General features: G+C 48.2%; 1 protein-coding gene across 1 annotated transcript; it reads left to right on the top strand.

Annotated features, from left to right (window-relative positions):
- Positions 1 to 8084: 8084 nt before the first annotated feature.
- LOC123130534 (histone H2A) lies at positions 8085 to 8777 on the top strand. The gene has a single exon (XM_044550408.1). It carries the CDS (start codon positions 8162 to 8164, stop codon positions 8630 to 8632), a length of 471 nt encoding a protein of 156 aa, XP_044406343.1. The 5' UTR covers positions 8085 to 8161; the 3' UTR covers positions 8633 to 8777.
- Positions 8778 to 11925: the final 3148 nt, after the last annotated feature.

The following is an 11925-nucleotide window of genomic DNA, read 5'->3' as shown; positions in this document are numbered from 1 at the left end:
TGATCTTTTTCGTTACCGACTCGTAGCGCAGCGGGAAGTAGAGTCGATGACGATTGGTGGTGCAGATCCCCGCAGCTAGGATTTACAACCTCCCAACCACGAGGATGTATACCCTCATCTGCTCCTCAGACAGCCCTCCGGGAGGCGGTCGAACAGCCCCCCGGACGGTGTCGCGGACAGCCCTTCGGGAGGACCTTCGAAACTCGAACGGTCACTCGGGGCAGCCCTTCGGGAGGACCTTCGAAACTCGGACGGTCACACGGACAGCCCTTCGGGAGGCACTCACAAACTAAGACCGAAACTACGATCTCTCTACAAAGTTGCACACATACAGTGTCATCTATCCGGCAGGGCTTCGCCGTCCAGAACTAGTTCCTGCCGGAACCCAGACAGCCTTACGGCTCTACGAAACTCTTTTCGTGGGAGGGAGAGAAGAAGCCAGATAATGCATGGCATGTGTATGAGAGCAAGGGATGAGTGTGGAGGGCTGCCCCTCCACCTCTATTTATAGGAAATCCCAAGGGGTAGGGTAGTTTCACACAAAAACCCAAAATGCCCATGAATGAAGTCCTTCCACAAGGACCTAGGAGTGAAACCAAGGAACAAGAGGGTCCCCAAGGGGGGATACCCCATGTGGCCGGCCACACCCCCATGAGGGGCCCAAAAAATGGCTCCTATCCATCCATGTCATCCCCAAGATCTTTTGGAGCAAAGCCTGTCACATCCCTAGTTCTGACAATGCCTAGTGCATGCATTAGAGTGTTACATCATGTTTAAATTTTATTTAAACCCGAGATGGGGATTGACTAAGCCCTAGCACCAAATGAATTCAACTAGGGTCAAAATAAAACCTTTTTCATTGAACTCAAAATGTCCTCTAAAAATGTTCAACATTTCTGGTTTGAGGTGGAAGCATCTACCAAAAATGGTTTATATTTTTGCAGGACATATTTGGTCACTGAATTAAATCATATAGTATTTTCATTTGGGCATTTAAATACTATTAAACATTTCAAATGCTCAAATAATCATAAACTAAAATGTTTACTGTTGGATATATTCTAAACAGTAGCCATGATTAGTTTCATGATTTTTGAAAGTGTCTGAGTATTTTTAATAAAGCCCTAAATTTACAGAATAATAGAAAACTGAGATAATTAGAAAAAGAGAGAGAGAGAAAGACCCGTACCTGGGCCACTTACCTGTAGCCGGCCCAGCTTCTGCGTGGCCCGTTACTGTGCAGCCCAGCTGCCAGTCATCTTCCTCCCCCTCGCCCCGAAGCAGCTGCGTGCTGGACGCACGCGCGCCGACGCCGGCCACCTCCTGCTTCGCCGTGGCAGCCTCCCCGACTTCCTCGCGACGCCACGGAGACGTCCCCGACCCCCTCTCACTTCTCCCTCGCTCTCTGGACCTCCCTCCCCCTCGCTCCTCTGTTTCCCCTCCCGCGACCGAGCGGAGCTCGCCGTCATCGTCGCCGTACCCATGGCCACCGGCCACCCCTAGCCTCGCCGATGCACCCAGGAGCTCCGCTTCGACCCCCTCTTCCTCCCCACCGATCCACAGCCCTCTGGAAGCCCTGCATCACCGCCATCGCCGTCGTCTTCTACCTCGGACCCACCGGCCATCTTTGTCAAATTCGCCGGCTTCGGACCGTCCCCGAGCTCCCCGAGGCCACCGATGCAACCCCTGTGAGCCCCTCTTCCTCTTTCCCCTTCCCTCAAGCTCGCACTCATCCCCTAGCCTCTTCCCCCACCGCGGCCGAGAGTTTCTCGCCGCCGGCCATGGCGTGGCCGTGGCCACAGCCACCCCAGCTCGTATCCGAGCCCACTGACGTGTTCACCGCGATCTCAGGAGTCCGTAGCACGCCCCAGCTCCTCCTGCCGTGCTCCCTAACCCCGACCCCGAGCTCGCCCGAGCTCCGGCCGCCGCCGAGGTCGACGCTGTGCTCAACTCCGGCCACCTCGCGGCCTCCCGTCCGTTCCTTTGGATGCGTAGGAGCAAGAGCTTCTCTCCAGTGCCCTCAGCGCGCCAAACCACCGCTCGTAGCGCCAAACCCGCCACCACCCGAACTCCGGCCGCCGCCGTCGTCATGATTGCCGACGCCTCCGGCCACCCTAGCTTCTTCCGATGGCCCTGTTAGATGCGCGCGAGCCTGGGCATCCCGTAGAGCCCCTCCGCCGCTCTTTTGGTCATCGGAGGGCGAATCCCGACGCTCTCCGCCGTCCCTGGCCTCGCCGGCGACGAGCCTCGGGTCAACTCCGGCGAGTTTGACCCGGGTTTGACCCCCTCTCTCTCACTGACCTGCGGGCCCCGCCCGGCTAATTAGGTTAGGTTAGTTTAACTAAGCTAGGTTAGTTAATTAGACGCTGACACTCGGGACCCACCGGTCAGGGGTTGACCAGACGGTGCCCGTTGACCTGCTGACGTCACCCCGGCGTCATGCTGACGCAATATTCCTTTTCTGGAATTTAGTTTATTTTATAAATAATCAGGAAATTCCAGAAAATAGCTAAAACTTTAATAAATCATAGAAAATTAACCGTAACTCCAAATTAAATAAATTATATATGAAAAATTATCAGAAAAATTCAAGGAATCCATCTGTACCATTTTCATGCATGTTTGAACAATGGTTGTCCTCTGTTTTGGACAAAACCAATAAAGGGCATTTAAATAATCACATATGGAGTTTGAATTTGAATCTTGTATTCAAACCAACCCCATTTAACTTGTTGCTAGTTGCATTAGCTCAAAACACATTCATATTGCCATGTCATAGCATGCATCATTTTGTGCATTGCATTGATTGTGTTCCCTTCTGTGTTGCCGGTATTTGTCCCCTCTCGATAGACGTGATACCGATGATGTGATCGTTGACACTGATGAAGACTCAATGTTATCTTCAGAAGTGCCAGGCAAGCAAAACCCCCTTGTTCATTCCGATAAAATCCCACTCTCTCGCTCCTGCTCTCTTTTACTGCATTAGGACAACATCGATTCATCTGTTACTTGCTGCGGTAGCTGAACCCCTTTATCCTCTGCATGACCTGTCATTCCACAGTAAATAGATGAAACCCACTAGCATGAGTAGGAGTTGTTTGAGCCATGTTGTGCCTACTCATTCATGTTTGTTTGTCATGCCTGCTACTGCTTAGAGTTGAGTCAGGTCTGATTCATCGGGGATGAATCAGAGGTGTGTGAACATGTCCTACTGTGTGTGAGCTAAGTGTGTGAACACGATTTGGTAAAGGTAGCGGTGAGAGGCCATGTAGGAGTACATGGTGGGTTGTCTCATTGCAGCCGTCCTCAGGAACTGAGTTCTGTGTTTGTGATCCATGATTCAGTTACTACCATACATTGGGCCCTGAAATATGACCCCGCTCGACTTCTTATTCACCCTTGTCCTCTGTCCAGGAGTTGCAAGTAGTTTCTGGTGTTTGTAGTATGCTGGAGGCCGTGGACAGCGCTGACCGTAGGGGTGGGCTGTGATGCGGTAGGCACATGGCCGGGTATACCGGGCGCCCGTTTGGTGTCACGGAACCCTGTTCACATCGTTTGGGGCTGTGAGCGAAACTCCGGCCAGATCTCCTCATGGATGGAACCCGAATAGGCGATAAACCTGGACTAGAGACTTGAGTGTTTAGGTAGGTCGTGGTCTACACCCACGTCGGCTTTCGCTTGAAGTCTGCCGAGCACATGTCGTGTGCAGACGCTAAGTGGTGGAAACATGTATGAAGAAGTACACCCCTGCAGGGTTATCATCATCTATTCGAATAGCCGTGTCCACGGAAAAGGACTACTGGGTTGCTTATATCAGTTCATAGACAAGTGAAAGTGGATACTCTAAAATACGCAAGATAAGCGTGAGTGCTATGGATGGCGTTCTCGTAGGGAGACGGGAGCGGATCCATAGTGGTGTATTGGTTGGTGAATATGTGGACTCGTGTGCGCCACCTCAAAAGAGTTACTTGCAGTCGTAGTGTAGGATAGCCACCGAGTCAAAGCTGGCTTGCTGCAGTTAAACCCCACCATCCCCCTTTGTTGATAATGATGCATATGCAGATAGATCTGATGTAAGTCTTGCTGGGTACATTTGTACTCACGTTTGCCTATTTTATGTTTTGCAGAGAGACTTCAGTCTCACTAGTAGTTCCACGTGGACTTCGATGTTTAGCTTGTTACCTCAGCTACGATCTTGTGCCCTCGGCAGGATCTGGTAGATAGTCAGGCTTCTCAGCCTTTTTCATTTCTAGATGTCTGTACTCAGACATGATAGCTTCCGCTTGTGTTTTGTTTTGTATGCTCTGAATGTTGGGTCATGAGACCCATGTTTGTAATATCTCGCTCCTCGGAGCCTATTGAATAAACTACTTGAGTCGTAGAGTCATTTTGTGATGCCATGTTGTATTGCACATATCGAGCATATTGTGTGTATGTTATTGAAATGCTTGGTATGTGTGGGATCTGACTATCTAGTTGTTTATCTTTAGTAGCCTCTCTTACCGGGAAATTTCTCCTAGTGTTTCCACCGAGCCATGGTAGCTTGCTACTGCTCCGGAACACTTAGGCTGGCCGGCATGTGTCCTTCTTCGTTCCTGTGTCTGTCCCTTCGGGGAAATGTCACGCGATGAATACCGGAGTCCTGTTAGCCCGCTACAGCCCGGTTCACCGGAGTCCTGCTAGCCCAATGCTACAGCCTGGTTTCACTCGCTGATGACCGACACGTTCGATGCTGGGTCATGGATGCCTGTCCCTGTAAGTCTGTGCCACTTTGGGTTTACGACTAGCCATGTCAGCCCGGGCTCCTTATCATATGGATGCTAGCGACACTGTCATATACGTGTGCCAAAAGGCGCAAACGGTCCCGGGCTAAGGTAAGGCGACACCCGTGGGAATACCGTGCGTGAGGCCGCAAAGTGATATGAGGTGTTACATGCTAGATCGATGTGGCATTGAGTCGGGGTCCTGACAAAGCCCCAAAAGGTGGCTTTCCATAAAGCTGATTTTCACTATTCACGACGACAATTTTCAGCGTCTGATCGAACTGAGAATATTTATGTGGGCTTAGAACATTTCCAGTACCCACCATAATAATTTTCAACGCGTTCTGGAACAATTCCAGTTTAGTGATTTTCATCTGCGAAAAGCATCTGAACCGGTTCCTGCAGCTCCGGAACATTTCCGGTTTTTATTTCTGAAAATTCCAAAAAGTTTCCAGAATGATTCTGGCACCCTCCAAGAAATATCAGGCATGTGCCGAAACCATTTTGACTTAATGGCATACCCCGAAACAACTTTTTCGGTTTCACCGAAACTCATCCGGTGACCTCTCTCTACGAAACTTTTCCGCTGTCTAAAACTTTTCGGTGATTTTCTCTCAGACTCCCTGTCTAGTATTCAGCAGATAGATGACCCTTAAGTGTGTGACCCTATAGGTTCGGTGAAGTATAAACATGACCCAGAACCCCTTCCGATCAATGATCAACATTGGAGCCGTGGACACCCATATTGACCCCTATACCCACACGAATGAATATTCGAGTGAACCTCCAGTTGCGGTGAGCTATTCCTGTTGCTTCACGATATGTCACAAACACCCGAGGTGAGATTTGTTGCATCCCCGTGGACGAACAATTTGTCCACCATGCAAGTTACCTCGTTACCGGTTTTGTTCTCTTTTCTCGTTTCCGTGTTCCGGCATCCCAGTGATCAAATCACAAGGTGTCTGGCCAGACGATTATGGATACCGTAACACCGAGAGGGCCCGAGAATATCTCTCCATCGTCGGAGGAGCAAATCCCAATCTTGAGCTATCAAGTTACTTGACATACTTTTCCATGAACCCGTAAGCCGCCGTAATAGCCACCCATTTACGGATGACGTTTAACAAACCCCAAAGTTCATGAAGCAAGCATGAAGAAACTCAATACTCTCATGGTCTAAGGAATCATGCAAACATTAACCATCTCTGTGTTATGTACCATTAATTTGTGACGAATGAATCTCATAGCATAACATCAATCCGGGTCGATTCAACACAAATGTTCTCTTAACATTGTGCCCTCAAAATTGCTGGCATAGACATGCCCATGATCAGGAAAACAGAACCATCATGCAATACTTGAGCTAGTCTTAGAGGCCAGACTAGGAATACTTCTTACCGTTTATTATTCCACACGTGCATATGAGTCTTCCTCCGAGCCTCGTGGATATTGCAGACTCGAGAATCATTGCAGTTATAGCATGGAACATAAACATAATTATGAACTCGGAGATAAATAATATCATTTATTATTGCCTCTAGGTCATATCTCCTACAAAGGGCCTATCGGGAGATCCTGACACTCTTCGGGGCAGCCTCGGGCCTCATGGTAAATCTATCCCAAAGCGCGACACTACCCATTAGGTGCTCACGCGTGGAGTTGGACTCGGTTTGCCGCACACTAGCATGCACAAGTGCATCTTTCCCATGCAAGTACCTAGGCCTTCCACTCAGAATCAGGAAGGCCACCGCTTCACAGTTTCAGTATATGGTGGAACAATTTGCTAGTCGTCTACCCAACTGGAAGGCGGCCCAAGATTGGTCGGCTCATACTTATCCTCTCAGTACTGTGCGCACTTCCGATCCATGCGATGATGGCACTTCAGATACCTCCAAGAACTATGACGGCATTGACGAAGATATGTCGAGGTTTCCTGTGGTGTGGCAAGATGGAGGCCAGCGGCGAAAACTGCGTTGTGGCATGAGACTTTGTTTGCCGCCCAAAGTGGGCGGGCGGTCTTAGAATAGCGAATCTGCGATGGTTGAACACTGCCATGTCGGTGAGATGGCCGTGCTGACAGAATCGATGGCACTTTTTCGCGCAGCAACTACAATCACCATGGGGAATGGTGAGGTAGCGCTCTTCTAGGAAGATAGATGGCTCGACGGATACCGAGTGGAGGAGCTAGCACCCCTACTATGCACAACGGTGGCAAGGCAAACTAGATCAACTCGCACGGTCGTTGAAGCTCTGGTGGATCACACTTGGGCTCTAGACATTGGGCCAGAACTTACGACAACCATGATTCGGCAATTCCTGGATCTAAACGAGTGGATGTGATTGACCTCCAGCTTGCCACGCAGGATAGTATCAAGTGGGCATGGGAGAAGGATGGCATGTTCTTGGCGCGATCTGTTTACGCGGCCAAGTTCTCCGGTCTCCAGGTCGCGCCTACGGCAGATTTCACCTGGAAGTCCAGGGCGCCACTGCAAAAACGTTTCTTTGTTTGCTGGCCATCAAGAATAGATGTTGGACCTTTGACCGACTAGCACGCAGGGGACTTCCTCACCAGAGTTCATGCCCACTATGCAACCAACACGATGAAACCATGACCCACATCATAATTGGGTGTGTGTTCACACGGGAGGTTTGGGCAAGGGCATGCCTGACTATGGGGCAATCGGACAGAACCCCTACAACAAATGAGACACTACCCGAGTGGTGCATTCGACAAGAATAAAGTGGACAACATAAGAAGTTAGCAAGGCCAATTTGCATCCTTGTCTTATGGGAGCCGTGGACGCACCGCAATGCCATGGTCTTCGATGGAGCGACGCCACCTACGGGATAGGTGCTACGAAGCAGTGAGAGGCCCGAGCATGGAAACAGGCAGGGCTACTAAGAGGGGAAGTTGAGGCGTTTTTTGATGGCCTCGCAACGTGGGGTAGTGTCGAGTAGTAGACTGTAGTATGCTGTGGAGTGGCTATGAGCCACCTGTAAATATTCTTGTAACATTTTGAACATGGAGGGAGTCTTTCCCTTTCCCTCCTTAAATATATGACACGCACACTCGTGCATATTCGAGAAAAAATGGTTGAATAAAGCTCTAAACTCCCCTGCAAAATAAAAATAAAAATAATGACCATTATATTTAAAAAAAACCTGCTCGTATGAGTTCGACACACCGGAAATCTGAAATCGCAGCCGTCCATTAAGTTATGATCCAGCCGCCCATTGCACACTCACGCGAATCCTGGGGCCCACCGCCGCTTCTTCCTTTCCAGTTTAAATACTCCCCTCCTCCTCTTCCCGGTCATCAGCACACTCCGCAATCTCCAATCGCCACATCTCATCTCCCCACTTCCCGAATCCTTTCCCTTCCAGTGCAGCAGTTTGCCATGGACGCCTCAGCCACCATCACCACAGGGAAGACGAAGAAGGGCGCGGCTGGGTGCAAGGCGGGCGGCCCCAGGAGGAAGTCCGTGTCGCGGTCCGTCAAGGCCGGGCTCCAGTTCCCCGTCAGCCGCATCGGGCGCTACCTCAAGAAGGGCCGCTACGCCCAGCGCGTCGGCACCGGCGCCCCTGTCTACCTCGCGTCCGTCCTCGAGTACCTCGCCGCCGAGCTGCTGGAGCTCGCGGGCAACGCCGCCAAGGACAACAAGAAGAGCCGCATCATCATCCCCCGCCACCTGCTGCTCGCCGTCAGGAACGACGAGGAGCTCGGCAAGCTGCTCGCCGGCGTCACCATTGCGCATGGCGGCGTGGTCCCCAAGATCAACCCGGTGCTGCTCCCCAAGAAGATGGTCGAGAAGGCAACCAAGGAGCCCAAGTCGCCGAAGAAGACCGCCAAGTCCCCCAAGAAGGCGTAGGAGGCGCGTCGCCTTGCTTAAATTGTTGTATGTAGCTGGGATGGATCGATGGGTGTGCTTCAAAGTAGACGGTTGTTGTTGGTCTGGGTGTGTCGCTGTATCTTCTCATCTGTGACTTACATGAAACAATGCGTTGCATAAACAATTGTGTTCCTTTTGCCTGCACTCTCTATTCCTTTGCTTAGATTTGCATCTTTGAGATTCATGTCCTTTTGAATTTCAACCAGAGGCTTGGGCAGTAATTGCAAAGGTTGTGAAAAAAATGGCGGAAGGCAGGTTCCTTGGCGCATGTTTGAAATATTTGGCGGTTGTATTTCCCGCCCCATTTTCAAAAGCTGAAAACACTTATCAAAAAATTAAAGGTTTGTCATAATTAAATTCTTGTCCAAATTGGGCGCTCATGGAGTTTGGCGCCCAAGAGGATTGAAAGAGTTTTTTGTTTTGGCGGCAAGATTTGCTGCTCGACTGAATTCAGTTCCGAGAGTTTGGCGGGCAATTGAAAACTGTATCCACCGGCGCTCAAGGAGAAATTGATCAGAAAGTTCATGGTGTTTGCAGGGATTTAGTTTGAAGGTGCTTGTGCCCAGGATGTCAGACGTTCTCTCTCTGTGCCCACTAGCGGCGGGGTGAGAGCGCCGTCGTTGCTGGTCCTCAGATTTAACAGAGAACACAGTCCACATCTGAGCTCGGTCTTGTACCTACAGCTCGAGTTAAACATCAGGCGCACAAGCCAGCCAGAGCGGCCGCCGGGAGAGCCGCCACGGACGGAGGGGGGTCAACTGGCGAGCAACACTATCGGAGTTCTCAACTGATCTGCCATCCGGTTTCTTATGTAATCTTAACATCCTATGGTTGTACAGTACATCTTCAGTTTTTTACCAATCTGTCTAGCAAGGTACCATTTTTTCAACAATTTTTAAAAGAGTAGTGTACTCCATACATTGTGCGTGAGTGATATGCTCCTCATGTGCGTTAGAAAAAAAAGTTGCCTTGTTGTGATGCGTCGACCGAGGATCATCTCAAGTTTGGCCTTTGTCGCTATGGCGCGTTGACCGAGGATCATCCCCACCCTCCACGAGTCCTGGAGTCACCGTCAGCCGTCGACATCGTCGAGGCCGAGCGCCAGATCCGCCGTCATCAATCCTCAAGCCTAGATATGGAACCACCATTCTCTCTCGCCAACCGGTGACGCCGCCTGGGACGACTGCCACCGGCCGAGGTCCTAAACCCGTCGACCGAAAAGGGGTGACAGGAGACTGAGCCCATCGACTCCTTCACGCCAACATGGACACCATCAAGACGAGACTGGAGTTCGGGCATTATTCTTGGATCCGTTGCTACCGTCACCGCCAGAAGCAACTGCCCCACACGAAGCCTACCCTATCTACAGCCGGAGCCAAACCACAGGGGCTCCCAACCCCTCTCGTTGCCAGAGCCAACGATGGAGGAGGCAGGGAAGGGAGGCGTTGCCACCAAGGAAGGAGGTAGGAAATTGTGTTCACCTATCTCGTCGCCTTGCAGAAGTGGTTAGGAGTGAAACTTTGCAGACTCCCAATCCACCTCCCAACCTAGAGAAATTTGTCGGGAGGAATTTCCACACCCGCCAACCGTCGTTACCGAACCTACAAAACTGAAAAATATATCAGGTACAATAGGAGTCCTCCTAATCAGCCTTTAAGACGAGGGGAGGTGACCAATCGCGCACCCTCCGTGTGCCAACTAGGCTTACCCAATAATGGATAGTGAGCTCAATATACCTATTTTCTCACATTTCTTTTCGATCATTTTTTCAGCCTTTGTTATTTTGGCCGATTTTCTGTTCAAATACTTTCTATCTATTCTAAAACATATCTACAAAATTTAGAAATTGCCCATGTTTTTTAAATCACAGATTTATAAACTGTTCAATAATTTTAAAGTAATCAAGAACTTAAAAAAATCATGAATTTTAAGAATGTATGTCAATTTTGAAAATGTTCATGAATTTTAATATATTCACTGATTTGTTGATTCCATGAATTTCAGAGAAACATCAAATTTCAAAAATATTTGTCAACTTAAAATATTTTCATGAACTTTAAAAATGTTCCCAATTTGTTTTAAAATTACTGAATACAAAAAATGCACACGAGTTTCTAAACTTGAAAGGAAGTAAAACTAATAAATAAATAAATAAAAACACCGGTAAAACTTGCAAAAGAAAACACAGAATAAACGGTAGAGGAGGTTGTAGAATCTACTTGGATAGGGTTACACGTTTGGTCGACAAATGTGGGCGCTACTGTGTGTAATCGCTGTGACAGCTATGTGTCGCCTGTACCTCCAAATAGGACTCGCTTATGGGCAACCACAAGCGGACCGATCCATTTAGCGCAGTCATCGCTGTCGCTCAGTCGCTGTAGGTTCGCTCGGTCCAATTTTCTTCATTTTTCCTTTTTTTTGTTTATTCATTGGTTTTACTTCTTTTTCACTGTTTTTAAAGTTTTTTTCTTCATTTCATTTTTTGTGTTTTTGCTTTCTCAATGATTTTTCTTGGTTTTTCTTTCTTTCTTCGTTGTACTTTTGGTTTTCTTTGCTTCTTTCTTGATTTTCTATGGTTTTATTACTTTTCTTTTTTGTTTATTAGTGGTTTTGGGGTTTTTTTGACCTCATGTCAACTTTTTTCTCGGTATAAAATTTATATTTATATAGCAAACATGAACAATTTTTCTGACACACGTTAGATTTTTTAGAATACATGATCTATACATGTTTTGGAACACTTTTTGAAATACTGGGTAACAGTTTAAAATACACGCTGTAATTGTTTTAATGGTGTTAAACATTTTCTTAAACTACCCAAACTTTTCTTAAACGTTGTACATACATTTTTGAAAATTTTGGCATTTTTTTGGAACACGTGATTATTTAACATATTTTGAAATTCCTGGTTTTAAATTGCTTAATTAAAATAAAGTTTTTGTAATATACATATTTAAAATAGAAATAAAAGTAAAACAAAAAAATTGAGTGAATTCCAGTTTTTACCCCCTATCTTGATATTTTTGTCACTAATTACCCCATTTAGCAGGATTTCATCCGTTTTACCCCCATTTAGCAAAAGTGTTGCCACAATTTACCCTGTGTAAAATTTTGTATCTGTTCTGACTGGCGGGTCCAAATTGTCAGGTCTAGCTAGCAATGCCACATCGACGATTTTTTCCTATCTATTTTTCTCCTTGTTGAACCGGTCCTCCTAACTTCTCCCGACCGGCCAGGCCCGATATGATCGCACTGTCGTCACAGACCCGCCA

Source organism: Triticum aestivum, chromosome 6A (genome assembly GCF_018294505.1).
Source record: "Triticum aestivum cultivar Chinese Spring chromosome 6A, IWGSC CS RefSeq v2.1, whole genome shotgun sequence".
Taxonomy (NCBI): domain Eukaryota; kingdom Viridiplantae; phylum Streptophyta; class Magnoliopsida; order Poales; family Poaceae; genus Triticum; species Triticum aestivum.
The sequence above is the reverse complement of the archived record's forward strand: the minus strand, read 5'-3'. Positions and strand labels throughout refer to the sequence as shown.